The 23,135-nt window shown below is 54.5% G+C and overlaps 1 protein-coding gene across 1 annotated transcript in view; it reads left to right on the top strand.

Moving 5' to 3' along the window:
• The window catches only part of FBN3 (fibrillin 3), a 60,952-nt gene extending 39,402 nt beyond the window's left edge, over nt 1-21,550 (top strand). The window contains exons 43-63 of the mRNA XM_004277668.3: nt 62-187; nt 545-661; nt 2,332-2,460; nt 2,959-3,078; nt 3,806-3,931; nt 4,602-4,754; nt 4,899-4,964; nt 5,183-5,308; nt 5,955-6,074; nt 6,197-6,319; nt 7,139-7,273; nt 7,433-7,558; nt 8,496-8,702; nt 9,242-9,367; nt 9,925-10,047; nt 10,224-10,340; nt 14,906-15,034; nt 15,123-15,242; nt 16,901-17,135; nt 17,921-18,068; nt 20,552-21,550. Of these exons, the coding sequence (XP_004277716.3) occupies nt 62-187; nt 545-661; nt 2,332-2,460; nt 2,959-3,078; nt 3,806-3,931; nt 4,602-4,754; nt 4,899-4,964; nt 5,183-5,308; nt 5,955-6,074; nt 6,197-6,319; nt 7,139-7,273; nt 7,433-7,558; nt 8,496-8,702; nt 9,242-9,367; nt 9,925-10,047; nt 10,224-10,340; nt 14,906-15,034; nt 15,123-15,242; nt 16,901-17,135; nt 17,921-18,068; nt 20,552-20,884 (3,005 nt within the window). The 3' untranslated portion in view covers nt 20,885-21,550. The remainder of the gene's footprint in view (nt 1-61; nt 188-544; nt 662-2,331; nt 2,461-2,958; nt 3,079-3,805; nt 3,932-4,601; nt 4,755-4,898; nt 4,965-5,182; nt 5,309-5,954; nt 6,075-6,196; nt 6,320-7,138; nt 7,274-7,432; nt 7,559-8,495; nt 8,703-9,241; nt 9,368-9,924; nt 10,048-10,223; nt 10,341-14,905; nt 15,035-15,122; nt 15,243-16,900; nt 17,136-17,920; nt 18,069-20,551) is intronic.
• The last annotated feature ends 1,585 nt before the right edge of the window (nt 21,551-23,135 follow it).

The raw sequence follows: 23,135 nt of genomic DNA, 5'->3' as shown, positions 1-23,135 counted from the left end.
GCTCGCAACACACTGTGGGGTGGGGACTCTGCGGGGCACCACACTCCCTGCCCTCCCTCAGGACGGAATGAGTGTCGGGAGATCCCAAACGTCTGTAGCCATGGCGACTGTGTGGACACAGCTGATAGCTACATGTGCCGGTGTCACCGTGGCTTCCGGGCTTCAGCAGACCAGACCCTGTGCATGGGTGAGAGCCCCCTCTGCTCCTTCCTCTTAGGCCAGGCTGCCAAGGGCGAGGGGCCATGGGTCTACACCTCCCCTGGGGTGGGGGTGGTGCTTCTGCCCATCCTGATTCACAGACTCACAGCTGTGAGCCCTGGCACCTAAGACCTTGGGTAAATGACTTATTCACCTCCCTGCACCTCAGTTTTCCCATCTATAGAATGGAAGTGATAAACAGGGATATTTCCCAGCCATCACTTCCCATCCACCTGGGCAGGGTGAAGTACAGGAGAGGGGGGCTGGGTCCAGCCAGGCCCTCACTGCCCAAGCTGCCCGATGCCCTGGGTGAGCTGGGCGGGGATCAGGGGCTTTGCTCTGGCAGACGTCGACGAGTGTGACCAGCAGCCATGCGGAAATGGGACCTGCAAGAATATCGTCGGCTCCTACAGCTGCCTCTGCTTCCCTGGCTTTGTGGCGACACACAACGGACATTGCGTGGGTGAGCTGCCCAGGCTGGTGGGCAAGCCTCAGTGCACCCCCACTGAAAAGTGGGTCCTTGGCTTGAGGACACCCCTCTGAAATACAGGATCTCGCCCCAGGGATACCTTCAGGAAAACAACCTCAGGGGATTGAAAACTAGTTAACTGTAAAGTTCTCCAAACCCCTTCAGTTGTCAAGTACCAAGGGTCCTTCACTAGAGCTTACACTCAGGTCGATAAGAAGGAGATGGACAGTACAGAGAGAAAAGTGAACAGTGAAGACAAGACGTGGGTGGTGTGATGCTGGCAGTTCAGTGCAGTGGTTGAAAGTGGATTCCAAGGTCAGGTGGTGTGAGTTCAAATCCCAGCTTTGCCATCTGCCAGCTGTGTGACCCTAGGCAAGTCGTTTACCTTTCTGTGCTTCCGTTTCCTTCTCTGTAAAAAGAAAATTAATAGTAGTACCTACCTATCTTAATATCAGGCCAAATTGACTTCTTTTTTTTTATAAATTTATTTAATTTTTTGTTTATTTATTTATGGCTGTGTTGGGTCTTCGTTGCTGCTTGTGGGCTTTTATTTTAGTTGCAGCGAGCCGGGGCTACTCTTCGTTGCGGTGTGTGGGCTTCTCATTGCGGTGGCTTCTCTTGTCACGGAGCATAGGCTCTAGGCGCGTGGGCTTCAGTAGTTGTGGCATGCAGGGTCAGCAGTTGTGGCTCGCGGGCTCTAAAGCGCAGGCTCATTAGTTGTGGCCTACGGGCTTAGTTGCTCCGTGGCATGTGGGATCTTCCCGGACCAGGGCTCGAACCTGTGTCCCCTGCATTGGCAGGTGGATTCTCAACCACTGCACCACCAGGGAAGCCCCCAGATTGACTTCTGAACAAGGAATATTACCAGAAATAGAGAGAGTCAATATATATTGATTAAAGGGTCATTTCTCTGAGAAGACATAACAATCATAAATGCATATGCAGCTAGCAATAGAGCTTCAAAACACGTGAAGTAAACATTGATAGAACTGAAAAAGAAACAGACAAATTCATAATTACAGTTAGAGGCTTTAACACTCCTTCCTCAATAATAGAGGGAACGAGTAGAAGATCGGTAAGAATATAGAACACCTGAACAATCATGTGAACCACCTAGACCTGAGTGATATTTATAGAACATCCCAGAACATACATTCTTCTCAGGTGCACATGGACCTTCACCAGGAAAGACCATATTCTGGGCCATAAGGTAAACAACAAAATTTTAAAAATTGAGGTTACACAAGATAGGTCCTTGGAATGTAAGTGAATTAAACTAGAAATCAGTCACAGAAAGATATCCAGAAAATCCCCAAATGTTTGGAAGTTAAATAATACACTCCCAATGAATCCATAGAAAAAGGAACAAATCATAAAGAAAATTAGAAAACATTTTGAATTAAATGAAAACGAAAACACAACAAAATTGGTGGGATGCAGCTAAGGTAGTATGTACAGGTAAATTCATACCCTTAAGATGCTCATATTAGAGAATATTGGTGTCTGCTTTATAGGATAGTTGGAGGGTTAATATACAGCTGGTATATAAGTGATCAGTAAATTGAAGTCATTGCCATCAACTCAACTCTGTGAACAGAAGAGCAAGGGAGGCTCAGAGCCCTAGGCTATGTGGGTGACCCCAGTGGCCCATCTTCCATCTGCAGACATGGATGAATGCACCACCATCGTGGGGCAGGTGTGCCGATTTGGCCAGTGCCTCAACACAGCAGGCTCCTTCCACTGCCTCTGCCAGGATGGCTTTGAGCTCACAAGTGATGGGAAGAACTGCATAGGTGAGTCTCACCATGGTGCTGGAAGCCATCTCAGCCTGCCCCTACTCTAAGTTTACCTTCAGTTGGTACTTCCAAGTGAGCATGGTTCCATTTCATAAGCATGCATTTATTTTAAGGTATAAAACCAGCACATCACACCCATGTTTTCACAGGGTTTATGATTTAGGGTGAGGCTGTCTTGAAGCTCTAAGTTTTATGAAGTATGGTATAATAGAGGTGTTGAATGGATGCCATGAAAACCATGAAAGGGGTGTGTGAGTGGCTTGAGATTAGGAACTTTGCTTCCCCTTCCCCTGGCTCCACCTATAACCCCCATCAAGACCGAGAATATTCTTCTCCAGATGTCCCTGTTTTCCTGAGTATCAGCCCTTCCTCTGGATCCAGAAAGGCTTGTCTGGGGGCCTTGGCCATCATGCAGTGACCATAGGTGCCGGTCCTAGCCCCAGGCAAGCCCCTGCCACCAGCTGTTGCTGGGACCCCTCCTCCTCCTCTCCCCAGACGCCAACGAGTGTCTCAGCCTCGCGGGAACCTGCCTGCCAGGCACTTGCCAGAACCTTGAGGGCTCCTTCCGCTGCATCTGTCCCCCCGGCTTCCAGGTTCAGAGTGACCACTGTGTCGGTGAGTGTCTGGCCTCACCTCCCAGCTCTGGAGCCAGGGAGGTACCTCCGGGCCTCTGTTCTTCCCCCATCTGTAAAATGGGAATGCCAGCTGGGGTGGTGGTGAGTGAAGAGATGCAGTTAGCACAGCACCCCATACAGCTCCATATACTGTTATTGTTGTTAGGATGCTCTCTTGGCTCAGGGCGCTCTCTCTCTGGGGCCCTCAGGCTTCCTCGTGAATCCTATAAAATGGGCATGGGTGTGGGTCTCACTGCACCAGACGTGGAACGTCTCGCTTGATGAGTGGTGGTCAAGGACCAGTCTGGCCTGAACACCTCTGGTCCACTCATCCACTTGGACTAGGCTTGTACAGTCTGGGCTAATGTGGGCCAACCTGGCCTTAGCAGATGGGCTAGCCTAGTACAACGCAAGCTAACTTCTTCTACTGTAGGCTAATTTTATCTAGTCTTACTTAGTTAGCTCTGTATAAATTTACTCTCTAAAGATGGACTTTTCCAGACCATGACCCCTACCCTGGAGACACCTTCTAGGAAAGACCCCCCACACACACACTGCCCACCTGGTGCTTCCGCTAATCCTGAGCCCTGGGGACCCCACCCTGCGTCAGTCCCTGGACCCTCCCTGCCTGGGCCCCCCACTCCATCTGCCCCTCCCAGCAGCCGAGGCCGCCCACCCCAGTGGAGGGCCTGCTGCACCCCACCCACCTCATGTCCCTGCCCCTCCAGACATCAACGAATGCTTGGAAGAGCCCAACCTCTGCCTCTTTGGCACCTGTACCAACAGCCCCGGGAGCTTCCAGTGCCTCTGTTCGCCTGGCTTTGTCCTATCTGACAACGGGCACCGTTGCTTTGGTGAGTCTGGGGCCAGGGAGCACACAGGGTTAGGGAAGAGGTGGGAGGTGGGGTGAGGAAGAGCTGGGTCACCCAGAAAGGGGGCTGCAGTTTCTTGTATGTATCTCCAGGAGCCTGGTCCAGTGTGGGCTAGCCTCACCCAGGCTGAGCTGGCCTCTTCTCTCCCAGGTTAGGGCAGCAAGGCAGAGGGCAGGGCAACTCAACAAGTATTTGTTGTTATGGGGGCCAGTGGTGAACCAAACCCCAGCCTATCTGTAAGGACATCTCAGGCCGGTAGTGTTCCAGGGCTAAGGACTGGGAGTCAGTAATGAGGATTTGGAGTCTGAAATCTGGGTCCTCTGGCTTTCTGGAATGAGTCACTTTGCCTCTCCAGGAAAGGAGTTCTGATCCAAGAATAACATGGCTAGGTTTGACCATTCTCCCAGCCTGAGATGACCCCCACAGATGTGAATGTGGGGTGTTGCTGGAAGGGATTCTCAGATTTTCAGCAAAAACCCCAGGACTGACCCTCACTGGCCCAGTGTGGGTCACATGTCCGTCCCTGAACCAATCACCATGGAGTGATTCTGGAGCGTTCTGATTGGTCGCTGGTAGGGTCAGGACCACCCTATTCATGAGGACTGGGGGGTGGCTAGCCCTCCTAGCTTTTCTCTGGGGAATCACCCCACAGACACACGGCAGAGTTTCTGCTTCACCCATTTCGAGGCTGGAAAGTGCTCGGTGCCCAAAGCTTTCAACACCACCAAGACCCGGTGCTGTTGCAGCCAGAGGCCCGGCGAGGGCTGGAATGACCCCTGCGAGCTGTGTCCTCAGGAGGGCAGTGGTGAGCGCCCACCCCCGTCCAGTCTCCCCTGACCCTGCCTGCCTGCCCCCATCTGCTCTCCTTCAGCCTTCCCTACACACAGGGGCATCCTGGGGGCTGCACGTGGCCCCAGGCCCTCACCTCCCTTCCCCTCTCGGTGTCCAGCCGCCTTTCAGGAGCTGTGCCCCTTTGGCCACGGGGCAGTCCCAGGCCCAGATGATTCTCGGGAAGGTGAGCCCCTCGCCCACGTGCTAAGAGCCCCCCTGGGCCACCGCAGTCTCCTCTTTTCCCGCCCAGCCCTGTCTGGGCTCTACCCTGGTTCCCAAGTCTCAGGCTCCCTCCTCGTCCCATGGGTAACCCTGGACCCCACCCCCCTGGAGGGAAGGAAGAGACCCTGAGTGTGGCCAGGGCATGACAGATGCCGTGCCTGCAACCTCCGCTACCTGCAGACGTGAACGAGTGTGCGGAGAACCCTGGCGTCTGTGCTAACGGCCTTTGTGTCAACACTGATGGCTCTTTCCGCTGCGAGTGTCCTTTTGGCTACAGCCTGGACTTCACAGGTGTCAGCTGCGTGGGTGAGTGACCAGCACGCCCCAGCCTGCTTCCCAGGGAAGGAAGGAGCCAGGGAGGGCAGACACCACCCAAGGCAGCACCCTGCTGCTCAGCCACTGTCACTCTCCCCCACCCACTCGTGCTGCTTGCTGTTTATTCACTCATTCATTTATTCATTTACTTATTCATTCACGCATTCGCACACTTTTCATTCATTTACTTGCTCTTCACTCATTCATTCACTCACTCATTTACTCATTCACTTATTCATTTATTCATTGAACACATACTGCATGCCTGCCCTGCGTCCAGTCTATTACGCATTTTTTTTTTTTTTTTTTTTTTTTTGCGGTACGCGGGCCTCTCACTGTTGTGGCCTCTCCCGTTGCGGAGCACAGGCTCCGGACGCGCAGGCCCAGCAGCCATGGCTCACAGGCCCAGCCGCTCCGCGGCATGTGGGATCCTCCCGGACCGGGGCACGAACCCGCGTCCCCTGCATCGGCAGGCAGACTCTCAACCACTGCGCCACCAGGGAAGCCCCCGTCCAGCCTAAAGGTGCAGCAGATCTGGCCCTATCCACTCTGTAGGAAGTCAGCAGGAGGCAGACAGGATCATGTCAAGGGTGGGAGCCCTCTGCAGGCTCTGACCACCCCCTTACCCCCACCCCAGACACAGACGAGTGCTCTGTCGGACACCCCTGCGGGGAAGGCACCTGCACCAATATCATTGGAGGCTTCGAATGTGCCTGTGCTGATGGCTTTGAGCCTGGTCCCATGATGACCTGTGAGGGTACGACCCTGCCTGCCCAGACCTGGGCTGTGTGATAGGGGTGAGGGGGGCTGGCCTGAGAGAGGGACAGGGGGTCCTGCAGGCAGACCCCACCCAGCCGGCACCTCCACTGACCTCCCCAGACATTGACGAGTGCTCCCTGAATCCCCTGCTCTGCGCCTTCCGCTGCCACAACACTGAGGGTTCCTATGTGTGTACCTGCCCGTCTGGCTATGCCCTGCGAGAGGATGGGGCCATGTGCCGAGGTACGACCCGTATGGGCAGGCGGGCTATGGGTAGGGCCCTGGGGCTCCCCGTGCCTCGGTCCCGAGAGAAAATGGAGACATAAGACCTCTGCCTCCAAGGGTGGGAATGAGCGATAAGTGATAAAGTGAGGGGAGAGCTGAGGCGAGTGAGGGTGCAATGGGTGCTCTTTTGTGAGCAGTGGTTCTGCTTTTATAGTTATGAAAGGGGGTGCTCGCATCTCCTTGGCTCCCCAATCTAACAGAACAGTGAGTGTGGCTTTCGAGGCGTCTCCAGTTGCGGCTGGACATGCTCTGAGTGGGCTAGCACAGTGGGGACAGCAATTGTGCCCCTGACCCAGGGACATGTGGCAATGTCTGGAGACATTTTTTATTGTCACAGTTGGGTGGGTGGGTGGGTGCTACAGGCATCGAGTGGCCAAGGGTGCTATTCAATATCCTACGGTGTGCAGAAGAGGCTCCCACCACAAAGAATTTTCTAGTCCCAAATGTCCAGTGTCGAGGGTAGAAACCCTGGCCTGTGACTTGGTCCCTCAAGGGCTATTTCAGAGTCAGTGTTCCAGGGACCACAGTGCAGGCCAGACAGATTCACAGACCCTGATGTAAGCAAGGAATGGGGGTGCTGGGGGCAGTTGTGACCGCCCCCCTTGGCTTCCCAGGAGGTCTGGGACGGTCGGGGGAGGAACGGGCGCCTGGCAGTGCTTCAAGGACCTCACTCTGGCCCACCGAGGCCACTGGGGGGTGGGGTCCAGGTCCTCACATCCCGGAGCTGGTCCATGGTGTGTCTGGTCTTCACCGCCATTGGTCTGGGGTTGCCCGCAGATGTGGACGAGTGTGCAGACGGCAAGCAGGACTGCCACACCCGGGGCATGATGTGCAAGAACCTCATCGGCACCTTCACCTGCATCTGCCCCCCGGGCATGCGGCCCCAGCTGGGCTCTGGGGAGGGCTGCACAGGTACAGGAGGGCTTCAGGCATGCAGGGTCTCCCTGCCCCCGACGGATGGGAGAGTTCAAAGCCAGAGGGTGTGGGTGGGCAGACTTTGACCCTGGAGGTGGAGGCCAGCTCGAGGGACTCTGGCCTCCCCCCCGGCCTGCCGCATCCCTCCCGCCTCAGATGACGATGAATGCCATGCCCAGCCCAGCCTCTGTGCCAATGGCCGCTGCGTCAACACTGCAGGCAGCTTCCGCTGTGATTGTGACGAGGGCTTCCAGCCCAGCCCTGACTTCACTGAGTGCCACGGTGAGTGTGGCCAGACCCAGGTACGGGGGACATAGCCACCCAGCATGTGGCACCGCCACCTGGGAGCTCCCCAAGGCGGGGACGGGGCCAGGGCCACCGAGGGGGTCACTGAGCCAATCCAGACACACGTGTCCACCGCACGCCCCCAGCTTCCCTTTGTCCCTTCAGTCAAACCCCCTGGAAGATTAGAGCATCTCCCCCCTGCCCTGTCCATCATCACACCCAGGAACCGGCCCTCCCCAGGTTCACCACTTCCTAAGGGCTAAACCTGGAGGGTGACCCAGTGGTACCGTCTGTCCCGGAGACTTCTCTGTCCCTGTCCCCACAGTCCTTGCCACTCTTCTCCCTTTTTACTCTCCCCCGACCCCGAGCACAGTCTCCACCCCGCAGCTTCAGATCAAGCGTGTGTATCCAGCTGTCTCCTGGACACCCCCATCCCCCATGCACCCCAGGTTCAGCTCAGCATCTTTGCTCCCCAAGCCTCGTCTCAGCGATGCCCTACCTCCCACCCAGACCCCCAAGCCAGCCTCCTGGAGTAACCCAACGGCCTCCTCCCCACTTCCCTGGATGTTACCCCTCGCTCTGTCCCTACTGTCTCTCCTGGACGCCACCACCTTTTGCCTCCACGTTGTCCCTTGTTCTCTCTGCGGCCAGAGGGATGCTGCCCTCTGACCTCAGGAAGCCATCCTCTGCAGCCCAGGGGTACCTCTCTGGTTTGGGGTCTGCAGCTTCCGCCACAGCCCAGCCCCAGCCCCGAGAGGGCATTTAACAGCACTGAGCAGTCACAGCTTGCAAGATGCCACCCCGTGCACGGGCACAGATGCATCGGAGATGCTGGGAGCCCACGTGTAGACTCTCAACACCGCTGGACGCCACGGGGAAGGGGCACCCAGACAGCTCGTTCCTCCCACCCACCATCCCCACCCGTTCTTTCCAGACACCCGGCAAGGGCCCTGCTTCTCCGAGGTGCTGCAGGCCACGTGCCAGGCTCAGTCCAGTGGCGGCGAGGCGGTCACCAGGGCCGAGTGCTGTTGCGGGGGTGGCCGCGGCTGGGGCCCCCACTGCGAGCTCTGTCCCCTGCCCAGCACTGCCGCCCACAAGGAGCTGTGCCCCCACGGCTCGGGCTACACCGCCGACGGCCGAGGTGGGTGGCGATCTGTTCATGATTGTGTGTCTGTGCTCCAGCCAGTGTTAGAGTACGTGAGCCAGTGTGTGCATCTCTGTGCTGGCAGGTGTGTGGACCAGCGTGAACCAGAGCCTGTTGGTCGCTCTGCGTGTGTGCGTGAACTTGGGTGGGATAGGGGAGCAGGTGTGTGAGCCAGCGTGTGTGCGTGTGTCCTTTGTTCTGTGTGTGCAGGCTCATTAGTGAGCGCATGACTGGCGTGCAATGCTTGTGCGTCCATCTCTGCTTCCATGTATGTGGACGGGGTGCCCTGAGAAGGTGTCGCTGATGAGGCTGTGGTGTGGGTGTGTCCCCACCACGGGGATTCTCAGCGTCCAGCGGAAGGAGTTTCATTCGCCTCAGGGTGGGGTCCACAGGGGCCAGGCCGCCAGCTCTGGGGTGCCGGGAGGGGAAGCAGAGGCTGGCCTTGCCTCCCGGGAGAGGGCTGGTGGGCCCAAGGGAGGCGGCATGCCCTGGTGACCCAGGGGGGACGGCCCCAGCCGAGCCCTGCTTGTCCTCAGACGTGGATGAGTGCCGCGTGCTCGCTCACCTGTGCCCCCATGGCGAGTGCATCAATAACCTTGGCTCCTTCCGCTGCCACTGCCGGTCTGGGTACGCGCCTGACACCACTGCCACAGCCTGCGTGGGTGAGCCCCCTGCCCCACCCCGTGAGCCTCTCCGTGCAGCGCCTGGCATACACCCCCGTGAGAAAACCGAGACCAGAGGCAAAGCATCCTTGTTTCTTCCCTCCACCCCCAGCCCATGTGGACCACTTTCCTCCTGTTATCTGGTGCATCCTAAGTTTTTCAGTCACGTTGTGCAGCAGGTGTTCATCTAAGTCAGGGTCGGCAAATTCCTGCCCAAGGGCTGAATCCAGCCCTCCGCTTATTTTTGTTAATAAAGTTTTATTGGCACACGGCCACGCCTATTTGTTTCCTTACCCTCTGTGGCTGTTTTCCTGCTACAGAGGCAGGGTTGAGTGGCTGGGATTGAGACTGTCTGGTCCACCAAGCCAAATATATTTACTCTCTGGCTTTTTACAGAAAACAAACAAACAAACAAAAAACAGTTCCTTGTGTAAGCCCACAGATTCTGAATAGCTGGGGTCCGGGAAGGAGGCCTCAGCAGGGTGGGGGTGGGGACCCCAGTCCCTGAGCCCCCAGGAATGTCTGACTGACCCTCCTGAGTGCTGCGTCCCCTCTAGATGTGGACGAGTGCAGCCAGGTCCCCACGCCATGTCCCTTCCTCTGCAAAAACACCAAGGGCAGCTTCCTGTGCGCCTGCCCCCGAGGCTACCTGCTGGAGGAGAATGGCAGGATCTGCAGAGGTGACGTCCCTCTCTCCCCACCAATGCACCATGGGGCTCTGTCCCTGTCCCCCACAGGGGCATCTCACACCCTCCCACTGCATGGGGTCGGGTGCCGTCTCCAGGGTGTCTCCCCTGGGAAGCCCCAAGTCCCGGCGGGCCCTGCCCTGAGCCCGCTGGGACCCTGTGTGCTGCAGACGTGGATGAGTGCTCCTCCAGGCAGCACAACTGCCAGTTCTTCTGCGTCAACACCATCGGTGCCTTCACCTGCCGCTGTCCCCCTGGCTTCACCCAGCGCCACCAGGCCTGCTTTGGTGAGTCCCCTTCGGCCCTCGCAGCTGGTGCTTGGCCCCAGCCTTCACCAAATAAGTGGCAAATGCACAGTGTGTGCCAGACATCAGGGACACAGGGGTGATTAGAACAAAGCCCTTGCTCTGTCGCTGCTTACGTCCTGGTGGCAACTGGGACGTCAGTCTCCTTCCTTGCCTTAGGGACCTGGGAGACCACCCTCAGGAGTCTCTCTGACCTTGGCCCAGGACACCTACCCTCACCCTTGACCTGCCGAGTCTCTCTGCAGAGGGCCTCCCCAGGGTGCCCCCAAAAGCCAAGGGGGTCACGCAATCCAACTGTCACTTCTTAGTGTCTTGTGACCTGGGAGAACCAGACCTCCCCCAAGGGCTGAACCTAGACACGGGTGGCTTCTTTCAGGCTCCCACGAATCCACTCAGCCAACACCTACCAGGCAGTGCTCTAGACCAGAGCTCAGCAGACTCCAGCCCCCAGGTCAAGCCCGGCCCCCTGCTTGCTTTTGTCAATAAAGTTTTATTGGCACACAGCCATGCCCATTCATTTACGTATTGTCTGTGGCTGCATTTGCTACAACAGCAGAGCCAAGTAATTGCAACAGAGTAAAAAATATTTCCTACCTGGCCCTTTACGGAAGCAGTTTGCCTCGTCCTGTTCTAGACCCTGAGGGCACAGCAATTGAACACAAGGGTCAAGCTTGCTGCCTCATGAACCATCCCTTCTGCCAGGCAATGACTAGAAACAAACATAACAGCTTACCACTGTAGCGTGTTAGAAGGTGATGTGGGACATGAAAGAAAGAAAAAGTAGAAAGCAGGGGAAGGCAATCAGGAGGGCTACAATATAATTCTATTTTTTAAGTGAGATATAATTGACATGTAACATATTACTTTTAGGTGTACAACATAATGACTCGATATTTATGTATATTGCGAAGTGATCACCACAGTAAGTCTAGTTAACATCCATCATCACATAGTTACAAAATTTTTTTCTTGTGATGAGAACACTTAATATATACTCTCTTAGCAACTTTGAAACATACAGTACAGTATTATTTTTTTTTCATTAACAGATTTTTTAATTTAATTTTTATTTTATATTGGGGTATAGTTGATTTACAATGTTGTGTTAGTTTCAGGTGTACAGCAAAGTGAATCAGGAATACATAGACACATACTTATTCTTTTTCAGATTCTTTTCCCATATAGGGTTATTACAGAATATTGAGTGGAGTTCCCTGTGCTATACAGTAGGTCTTCATTGATTATCTATTTTTGTGTGTGTATATGTTAATCCCAAACTCCTAATTCATCCCTCCCCCTCACCTTTCCCCTTTGGTAACCATAAATTAGTTTTCTAAGTCTGTGAGTCTATTTCTGTTTTGTAAATAAGTTCATTTGTATCATCTTTTTAGATTCCACATATAAGTGATATCATATAATATCTGTCATTCTCTGACTTACTTTGCTTAGTATGATAATCTCTAGGTCCATCCATATTGCTGCAAATGGCATTATCTCATTCAATGCAGTATTATTTATTTATTTATTTATGGCTGTATTGGGTCTTCATTGCTGTGCACAGGCTTTCTCTAGTTGCAGCGAGCAGGGGCTACTCGTTGTTGCGGTGCACAGGCTTCTCACTGTGGTGGCTTCTCTTTTGTGGAGCACAGGCTCTAGGCGCGCCAGCTTCAGTAGTTGTGGCATGCGGGCTCAGTAGTTGTGGCTCCTGGGCTCTAGAGCTCAGGCTCAGTGGTTGTGGTGCACGGGCTTAGTTGCTCCGTGGCATGTGGGGTCTTCCCAGACCAGGGCTCGAACCCAGTGTCCCCTGCATTGGCAGGCGGATTCTTAACCACTGCGCCACCAGGGAAGCCCTCAATGCAGTATTATTAACCACAGTCACCATGCTGTACATTACATCCCATGACTTATTTATTTTATAACTGGAAGTTTGTACCTTTGACCACCTTCTTCCCTTGCAATCACCTCCCAGACCCTCCTCTGGCAACCACAAGTCTGTTCTCTGTATCCGTGAGCTTGGCTTTCTTGTTTTGCTTTTAGATTCCACATATAAGTGGGATCACACGGCATTTGTCTTTCTCTGTCTGACTGATTTCCTCTTAGCAAAATACCCACAAGGTCCAACCATGTTATCACAAGTGGCAGGATCGCCTTCTTTTTTATAGCTGAATAATATTCCACTGTACGTATATAACACATTTTCTTTATTCGTCCATGTTTGGGTACTTAGATTGTTCCCAGGTCTTGGCTATTCTGAATAATGCTGCAGTGAACATAGGGGTGCAGATACCTTTTCAAGTTAGTGTTTTCATTTTCTTTGGATAAATACACCCAGAAGTGGAATTGCTAGGTGGGCTGCAGGAATAATGGCAAGCCTCGCTGAAAGGGGAAAGATTTGAAGGAGGTGAAGGAGTGAGCCGTGTGCATATCTGTGGGAGGAGTGAGCATTCCTAGCCACGAAATGACTGGCATTTCTCCTTTTTCTGTACAGTCAAGTTATTTTCCCTCCTTCTTAAGGTGAGCACACTTACTATGGCATTTGTGTGTGTGCAGCTGTATGCGTGTGCACACAGGGGCTTAGAAGCCCCATGTCCCAATGCCTCTTGTACCCAAGAGAGATTCCAGGTTCCCGCAGGGCTGTGCCTGGTGTCAAGAATCTCCATACTCAATAAAGAAGATGTGGGCTTCCCTGGTGGTGCAGTGGTTGAGAGTCCGCCTGCCGATGCAGGGGACACGGGTTCGTGCCCCGGTCCGGGAGGATCCCACATGCCGCAGAGCGGCTGGGCCCGTGAGCCATGGCCGCTGAGCCTGCGCGTCCGGAGCCTGTGCTCCACAACGGGAAAGGCCACAACAGTGAGAGGCCCGCATACCATAAAAAAAAAAAAAGAAGAAGAAGATGTGGTATATATACAGTGGAATACTACTCAGTCATAAAAAAGTATGAAATAATGCTATTTGCAGCAACATGGATGGACCAAGAGATTATCATACTAAGTGAAGTAAGTCAGACAAATACCATATGATATCATTTATATGTGGACTCTAAAATAGAACACAAATGAACTTATTTACAAAACAGAAATGAATTCACAGACATAGAGAACAGACCTGTGGTTGCCAAGGGGGAGGGGAGGGATGGAGTGGGAGTTTGGGACTAGCAGATACAAACTATTATATGTAGAATGGATAAACAACAAGGTCCTACTGTATAGCGTAGTGAAGTATTGATATATTCAATATCACTCAATAAACCATAATGGAAAAGAATATATTTATGTATAACTGAATCACTTTGCTGTACACCAGAAACTAACACAACATTGTAAATCAACTAGACTTCAATAAAATAAAATTTTAAAACTTAAAAAAAAATCTCCATAGTCAAGGAAGCCTAAATTAGGGTTCCCCCTAGAAATGTAGGGTTCATTCTCCATGACCCCAATCCCAATGCAATTTACCACCATGGACCATGGCCACCATAGCAATGTTGCCTGATAACCAGGCCTGTCTTAGCTCAGGCTGCCATGACAAAATATCATAGACTGGGTGGCTTAAAAAACGGACATTGCTCACAGTCTGGAGGCTCTAGGTCCAAGATTAACATGCTAACAGGGTCAGGTTCTGATGAGGGCCTCTTCCTGGCTTGCATACGGCCACCTTCCTCCTGTGTCCTCATGTGGTAGGGAGAGAACAAGAGTAAAGCTCTTTGATGTCTCTTCTTATAAGGGCACCAATCCCATCAGGAGGGCCCCACCCTCATGACCTCTTCTAACCCTAATCACCTCCCAAAGGTCTCGCCTCCTCATACCATCACTCTGGGGGTTAGGGTTTTGGGAATTTGGCAGTGGTGGCATTGGGGGTGGGGCAGGGGGGACACACACATTCAATCCATAACTCTGGCTGACATCCCACAATTGTCAGGTTTCCATGAGGACAGAGTGCAACAGTTACCCCGGGTCATTTTCCCACAGAGAAGGACAAGGGGTTTTGTTAATCTTTTACTCTTAGGTTGAGCACTGTCCCAGTGCTTCATGTGATTAGGTTAATTTAATGCTCACAAAACACAATGAGGTAGATATTATCATCTCCATGCTACAGCTGACAAAACTGAGGCACAGAGAGGGTAAGTCGGTTGCCCTACGTCACACAGCACTGAGGTGGTAGAGATGAGATTCAAAGTCCTATATGTGCGTGCTCTTAAGTGTTTGTGACAGTTCTGTGAAGTGGGAACTGTTATGGATCTCCTTTCACAGAGAGGGAAACTGAGGCCCAGAGAGGTTAAGATTTGCCTGGGGGACTTCCCTGGCTGTCCAGTGGTTGAGACTCCTCACTTCCAATGCCGGGGCTGTGTGTTCGATCCCTGGTCTGGGAACTAAGATCCCACAAGCTGCATGGTGCAGCCAAAAAATGTGTGTGTGTGTGTGTGTGTGTGTGTGTATATGTAAAAGATTTGCCTGGAACGGTTGATCAGGTGGTAGGCCTGGTATCGTGGTGCCTGACATGAACCCCCTAACCAGCAGGTGGCCCTGCCCGTTCTATGTCCTCTGCAGACAATGACGAGTGCTTGGCCCAGCCTGGCCCGTGTGGCACCCGTGGACACTGCCACAATGCCCCAGGAAGCTTCAGCTGTGAGTGCTATCAAGGCTTCACCCTGGACAGCTCAGGCCATGGCTGCAAAGGTAGAACCGGGCTTTGGGTGGGGTCTAGGCCTTGGGGGTGGTCCTGAGGGCTGCCTGGCAAGCCTTCTGTCCTCTCGACATCTCACAGATGTGGATGAATGTGACGGGCCTCATCGCTGCCAGCACGGCTGCCAGAACGAGCTGGGGGGTTACCGCTGTGGCTGCCCCCAGGGCTTCACCCCACACTCCCAGTGGGGCCAGTGTGTGGGTGAGTAGTGGGGGCTGGGAGGAAGCCGACCCCCCACCAGAATCTGTCCAAAGTGGGCAACTGGGAACCACCCCCATGGCAGGATGTTGTGGTAAGCACAAGTACCTCAAGGCCGATGGCCTGGTCTGGAAGGTAGTTAGTTCCCTGCTGCTGGGCAGGCTGGGGAGTTAAGGGTCTGCAGAGTCAGCCTGGCAAAGTGGTGGCCGTTTCTTAGGGAGTGATGGTCTGGAGGGCTCAGTGGAGATTCTGAGATAGTATCTGTGATCACTGGGAAAGGAGTGCTGGGATTGATTAGTGACGTCTGCCATGGATGTGGCAACGGAAGTGGGTGCATGCATGCTGCATCTTTTGTCATAGCTGTTGCAGACGCCCTTGGTTTGGGGAACTAGCCTTCTGCCTTCCCTCCGACCTTGCCCACTGCACCCTTCTGTTTGCTGCTCCGGGGCCTCCCAATGACAGCCTCGTCCTCACCACCTCTCTTTGTTCCTCCTCTGCAGTCGGGCTCTCACTCCGTACCCATGTAGGGACCACTCTCCTGCATCCTCTCCATCACCTTTCCTCAGATTTCGCCTTCCACCTCCTCTGCTCTGGGCACCACTGCCTGCCCCTCCTGGACTCTCCACCCACAGCCTCTGTGACTCGGCTTTCCCCTCCCTCCCACTGCCTCGGCACTGCCTTCTCTCCCGCTCGTCCTCCTGCCCCTCCTGGTGGGTCCTCAGCTAAGTTCTCTGTCTTTTCCTCTGTCCCTCAGTATTTGTCCCCTGGGGACCCCGCAGACCATTGCCTCTGCTGCCAAGCCCTCTTTCTCAGCCTGCTCCACATTAGTTACTCATTCATTCCTTCGGCGATGGTTTGCCCAGGACCCATGGATACAGAAGTGAGCTGAGATCAGACTCCATCCCTGCCCTCCCATTGTCCAGTCTTCCGGGGGAGACAGGGGTAATTAGGCCAGTGGTTCTCAACTGGGCACCGTTTTGAAGTGTCTTGGAGATATTTTTTTTTCTTTTTTCTTTGTGGTACGCGGGCCTCTCACTGTTGTGGCCTCTCCCGTTGCGGAGCACAGGCTCCAGACGTGCAGGCTCAGCGGCCATGGCTCACTGGCCCAGCCGCTCCGCGGCATGTGGGATCCTCCCGGATCGGGGCACGAACCCGTGTCCCCTGCATCGGCAGGCGGACTCTCAACCACTGCGCCACCAGGGAAGCCCTCTTGGAGATATTTTTGATGGTCACAACTGGGCACTGGGTGCTCCTGGAATTTAGTGGGTGGACACCAGGGATGCTGCTCAACACCCTGCGGTGTGCAGGACGGCCGCCATCACAGAGAATGAAACGGCCCCTAACGAGGATAGTGCCGAGGTGGGGAAACCTTGTTCTAGACCATCCCACCGTTTAACATTCCTGGGAAGTTTTGAGCAATGCTTTAAAGCAGAATTACAGGATGGCGGGGGGTGCTGGGGGGCGGATAAAGGAGTGTAGGGGACAGCAGACCTAGTCCAGAGGCTCACCGGGAGCTTGATGGAGGTTTTGACGTTGGCCTTGGGCTCTGAAGGAGGAACCAGAGTTGCCACGTGGGCGTGGGAGGGAGGCATGTGGAGGGATCTGGAGATGCGAAGGCTGTCCCCTGCCCCTCCCCCCGTCCTCCCCCTCCCCCTCTACAGACAAGAACGAGTGTGTCCTGTCACCCGCGGCCTGCGGCAGCGCCTCCTGCCACAACATGCTGGGCGGCTTCCGCTGCGTCTGCCCCTCCGGCTTTGACTTCAACCAGGCCCTCGGGGGCTGCCAGGACGTGGATGAGTGTGCGGGGCGGGGCGGCCCCTGTAGCTACAGCTGTGCCAACACCCCCGGTGGCTTCCTGTGCGGCTGCCCCCGAGGCTACTTCCGGGCTGGGCAAGGGTGAGGGGCTTGAGCGGGGTGGACACAGACACCCGAACCCTGGGAGTGCGCGCACGCACACACACACACACACACACACACACACACACACACGGGCCTGTGCACACGTTCACGTACATACGTGTGCATGGAGAAATGGATGCAGGGGACTTCCCCGGTGGTCCAGTGGTTAAGACTCTGCGCTCCCACTGCAGGGGCCGTGGGTTTGATCCTGGTTGGGGAACTAAGATCCCACATGCTACACACACTGCATGGCCAAAACAGAAACCAACAAAAACAAAAACAAAACAAAAAAGAGAAATGGGTGCAGAGGCCCCGTGGCAGCTGTACCTGTGCAGACACAAGCTCACACCCCACGTGGAGTAATTGTCCTGTATGTGCTTAGTGCAGGATGCACGCCTCCCTGTAATACATGTGAGTGTGTGTGAGGCTCACACCTGTGCCAACATGCCCGGGCACCCTCATTCACATATCCCAATGTGCACACGCGTGCAAGCACACGTCAGCATCCAGGGTGCACGCAGGCTCTACACGCATACGCCCCTGGGTACACTCAGGTATATCCTACACCCCTGCACGCATGCAGGTTCACACCTACACCCAGGAAAGCCAAGGGATGCACACACACACGTGTAGGCACATGCAAATCCGCACTGGCACCTTGGTACACTCGTAGTTGCCCCCACGGGCAGAGTGGCTCCAAATGGAGTGTAGGGGGTGGGAGGATGGTAGGAGAGGTCCCATCAGCCTGCCCTGAACACTTTCCCACCCCTGTCCTGGCTCAGGCACTGTGTCTCTGGCCTGGGCTTCAGCCCTGGACCTCAGGATGCCCCAGATGAGGAGCTGCTCTCACCTGAAGCCTGCTATGAATGCAAGATCAACAGCCAGCCCCCTCGTGACCGGCCACGGCGCAGCCCCCGTGGGGACTATCAGGTGCCATGGGGAATGCACTGGGCATGGGGCACAGTGAGTGGCAGGGACAGCCAGGGAACCGGCCAGGGGTAAGAGGAGCAGGCTCCATGTCACAGCTTGTCCCCTAAGTCATGGTGCCTTTCTGGGTCTTCGTGTAGTTCCTCAGCCTGAGGATTCCCCTTGGGGGCTCTCTGGGGGACACAGGCCCCCAAGCACCCCACCTTGCTCCAGATGAGAAGTCAGGCACCTCCCACACAGGCCCTGGGTGTGGTGCTTCCCGTGGATCCCTTCCATGGAGCTTCAATGCAAGAAAAATGCCTTGGGCCCCCCAACCCTGCCTGCACCCTGGAACTTGTCACCTGTCACCTCCTGGCTGGCAGAGCCCTCCCTCAGAGCCCCTCTGGATTTAGCACCAATAGCGCTCAGAGCAGCTAGCTTAACCACTTCCATCATCCCCTTTCTTCAGACCCTCTGCACCTCTTTCCTGCACCCACAATGCTCCTGGAGCTATGCTCAGGCCTCCTGAGCCCTCCTTGTCTCTCCCCCACCCCACCCGCCATGCTCTCAAGAACAGCAGAGCAGCCCTGTGGTTTAGTCCCTCTGTCCCCTGGGGCCACTCCAGCTATGACCCTGACCCCACCAGGTTGTGCAGGGAGGGCAGTTTTGTCACAAATTCAGCTTGCTTGTCCTACAGCTGAAAAGTCCTTGAGGCCACTGCTGCCTGGTCTTGCCACTATGCCCCAAAGAATATGAAAGCTAACCATTTATTAAGCACCTGCTGGGTACATGTGCTGCTCCAAGCATTCTGCATTCATTCACAACCTCTCAATGTTTACAACAGCCCTGGGAGGTGTAGGTACCACTATCATCCTCATTTTACAGATGGGGAATCTGACGCTCAGAGAGGTTAGGTCACATGCCCAAGTTACAGAACTAAAACCTGGCAGAGCAGGATGGCAGTCATCCCGGGCCCCTCTGCAGCCACCACCTTCTGAGGTCATTACTTTCTGTTATTTCAAGAAAAAAAAAATCACTGAGCACAGCAGCCACTACCCACATCTGGAACCAAACTCCTTCACTCCATTGACTTTACTGAACACCTACTCTGTGCTGGACTCATAGCGAACAAACAAGAAAATGGAGCAACAGTGAACAACACATAAAACACACAATAAAAAAAAAGTCCCTGTCTCCATAGGACTGATATTCTAATAGAGAAACAGATAAGAAATATGTAAAACACATCATATTTTGTAACACACGGTAAGTATGATACATGATAAATACTATGGGGAAAAAATGCAGGCAGAAGTGGGAAAGGAATGCTGAGTCTGAGGGGCTCTTGATATTAGATTATCTAAATATGAATGTTCCTTTGCTTTCCTTTTCCTTCTAGTTGTTTCCCCTTTCTGGGAAAAAGAGTGTGTACATATTATTCCCATTGTTACCGTTATTTTTGTAAGCATCACAGGTATAGGGCCCAGTGTCTGTCAGGTTTGCCACTGTGTCACCAGCCCTTGCTACTCAGTAAGAGTGAGTGGAGAGGTTGTCAGGGCTCCTGGCATGGACACAAGCAGATCTGGGCAAAGGCAGGCAGGGTCCTGTGGCTTTGCCTGCAATACCCACGGATTGCCAGCAGGTGTCAGTAAGAGCACACGTCTGAGCAACAGTCCTGGTGAAGGGCTGGGAAACAAGAATAGTTTTCACTTTCCTGCAACAGCAAAACACCCCATCAGCATGTAAATTAGGCAGAACAAACAGCTCTGCCCAGAGCAAAGGAGAAGAAAGCACAGATAATCTCCTGTGGGATTGGATACATCACCCAGCCCCCGTCAGCCTGCCTTTGAGGTTTGCTGGCTTATTCAGGGCCCTGTCCGGCTGCCAGGATCAGGAAGCATTCTGAGGAGCTCAGATAAAGAGGGGTTTGTCATCTGCACACAGCGGGGGGGGGGGGGGGGGTCTCAGCACAGATGCAGGAAGTGCAGCCAGCCTCCAGGAACCGGATAGCTACTGGGCAGCTCCTTTGTATGGCCCAGCAGGATCTTGTGTTTCTCTCGCTGTGTCTGGGGCTGACTCGTGCTGCAGGGCCCTTGGTCATAATTCCAGCCACCCCAGACCACCTTTGAGTGACCTTAGGTGCTTTGGGGCCAGATGCCATCTGACTGCCTCCCAGTCTGGGTATCTGAGGGAAAATTCTCCATTTCCTCCCACCAGGCTGGCAGGGATCGAACTAAGGCCCCTCAGTTGAAACAAGGGGTCTGGAGTCAACCTGTGAAAAAGTTTCCTTTCCACCTGGGAACCAGCCTCCACCTCTATCCTCTACTATAGCCCAAGCTGACCATTGGCCTTATGGGTGGGGAGTGCTAGACAGGAGTCAAGGGCAGGGAGTGGTCTGTGTTTTCCTCCATTTTAGAGATTGCCTAAAATTCTCCTCTTGGCCCCCTACCCACCGCATTCTGATTTCTCCCAGCCCCTGCCATCATCCACCTGGTCTTTCTCCCCAGGCGAGCCTGGCCAGCCTTGATTCGGAGGCTCCGCTGACCCTGGGCCTGAACCTCTCCCGCCTGAGCCGGGCCGAGCACATCCTAGAGCTGCGGCCGGCGCTGGAGGGTCTGGGGGGCCGCGTCCGCTACATCATTGCCCGTGGCAACGAGCAAGGTTTCTTCCGCATGCATCACCTCCGCGGCCTCAGCTCCCTGCAGCTGGGGCGTCGGAGGCCGGGGCCAGGAACCTACCAGCTGGAGGTGGTGAGCGTGGCTGGGGCCTGGGGCACCCAGCCTGAGGGTTGGCCGGCAGGCCGGGCCTTGCGGCTAAAGGTGCAGCTGCAGCTGCTGTAGTCCAGAGGCACCCACGCCTCACACCTGGCCCCAGGCCCCTCCTGCAGCCCGCTTCCCAGACTCACCACCTGGACACCACCCCCACCCCCCCGCCTCCTTCCACAGGATGTCACTCTGTTTGCTACACCCCTGCCCCCCCCGGGAGACCCTTGACAAGCCCTGGCGTCAATGGGCCCCAGGGTCCCTATGCGGTCCTCCTCTCCAGAGGCGGGAAATACTAGAGCTGGGAGAGATCAATCCCCGGCGGCAGTGGCCGACCAGGTGGAACCCCAAAACTCAGGAAGAGCGAAATGCTATCCTGTGACCTCAAGCAAGCCCAGCCTCTATCCGAGGGACCCCACCATTCGGTGTTTCCTGGAGACAGCAGGCAGCTGCTGTGGCGTGCCCCCTCCACTTCAACAGCCAGGGTCAAGGAGGGCCCTGGGTTTCACTGTATCTGGTCAGTCTCAGGCTTAAACTTCTGCACTGCACGGGGGCTCAGCCCTGGGGGTTGGCGGGACATGGGAACGGGTGGCTAGGATGGGCCTAGGGCTCGTCCCTCCCAGCAGAAGGGCCCACGGGGCCCCAGCCAGAGTTGCTGACATGCAGCCATGTTCACTCCCACGGGGAGCTGGGCTAGGGTTCTGAGGATGCTTTTCTATTGGGAGCAGAGACAACAATAAAGTTATTTTGGGTTAAGTCTGTCCCTTGGCAGGTTCTGGCAGTAAGGAGACGCTGCCCTTGGCAGGGCCGGGCAAGGCTCGCGTGGCGGGGTAGCAGGAGGCCCCAGGAGGTCAGCAGCTTTGGAAAGCATGCACTTCTGCCTAGAGTTCTGAAGAGGATGTGTGTACGGGAGAGGTGGGTGAAGACCATCCTGCACCTGGGGGTGGGGGACACCATCCCAGGGTGCAGGTAGGTTCTACCAACTTCAGACCTGGGAGTTTGGCACAAAGCCAGGCTGCAAGTGGCAACCATTGGATCCCTTGTGGGTTCACCATTACTGATAATAATGGCTTATGATTTCTGACCCCATACTATGTACCAGGCACCATTCTAAGCATTGTACAATTACTGACCCATTCAGTCCTTGTGACTGAGTCCAAGCTCATACTACTCGCCACATGACAGGCCAGTAAGTCGAGAGACGAGTTGTTGGGACAAGGAATAGCGACTTTATTCGGAAAGCCAGCAAACCGAGAAGGTGGTGGACTCGTGCCCCAAAGAACCATCTTGCCTGAGTTAGAATTCAGGCTTCTTTTATACTAAAAGGGGAGGGAGTAAAGTCAAACCAATTTCCTTGTTCTGGTCAGCTTTTGGAGGGGATGTGTTCATTTCTTCCTGCAGACATTCACAGGTGGGCCTGGCCTGGATGTTTCCTGTGAGCTAAACAAAGGTATTTTAGCTTAGTGCTCATTACCTGGGAAGCAGGGTTCCTGGCCCAAGATGGGCCATTATGTATAATTTAAGCTTATAGGCAACATCCCTTTAGTGATTAACTTGTAATAGAATATAAAAGTTCTTCCTGGGCTTCCCTGGTGGCGCAGTGGTTGAGAGTCCGCCTGCCGATGCAGGGGACACGGGTTCGTGTCCCGGTCCGGGAGGATCCCACATGCCGCAGAGCGGCTGGGCCCGTGAGCCATGGCCGCTGAGCCTGCGTGTCCGGATCCTGTGCTCCGCAACGGGAGAGGCCACAACAGTGAGAGGCCCGCGTACCGCAAAAAGAAAAAAAAAAAAGAAAAGTTCTTCCTTATCACATCATCACTATGACCCCATGGAATAGATACTGTTATTCTCATCCCCATTTTACAGATCGGAAAACTGAGGCTCAGAGAGGTTAAATGACTTGGCCGAGGTGACACCAGATTACAGGTAGAAGAACCTGTTGGGCAGTGTCCTGGCTCCATCCTGCCTGGCTCCAGGTTGGACTGGATCTATTGAATTTGATGGCTGAGCTCAGTGGATGGGATACTCACTGTGTTAACATGTAGCTTGTGCGTGTGCTGTATGTCACAAACGGCAGTGTATTTAGTCCCCACAGACTTGTATGAGGCAGGCAGTGTTATCACCTCTGTTTCACAGTGGGGAAACCGAGGCTCAGAGAGTTTATGGCATCTGCTCTGGGTACCCATACAGTGTCGTGGGGCCTGGAAGTTCCTTTGAGTCTGCACCCTGGCCCCAGGCCCCAGTGCTCAGCACCCCAGGCTGAGAGCACAGATCCTGGGGTGGGAGGGGATCACGTGGGTTTCAACACAGGCTGGGGACTCGCACCCCA

This window comes from Orcinus orca, chromosome 3 (genome assembly GCF_937001465.1).
Source record: "Orcinus orca chromosome 3, mOrcOrc1.1, whole genome shotgun sequence".
Lineage (NCBI taxonomy): Eukaryota > Metazoa > Chordata > Mammalia > Artiodactyla > Delphinidae > Orcinus > Orcinus orca.
The sequence above is the reverse complement of the archived record's forward strand: the minus strand, read 5'-3'. Positions and strand labels throughout refer to the sequence as shown.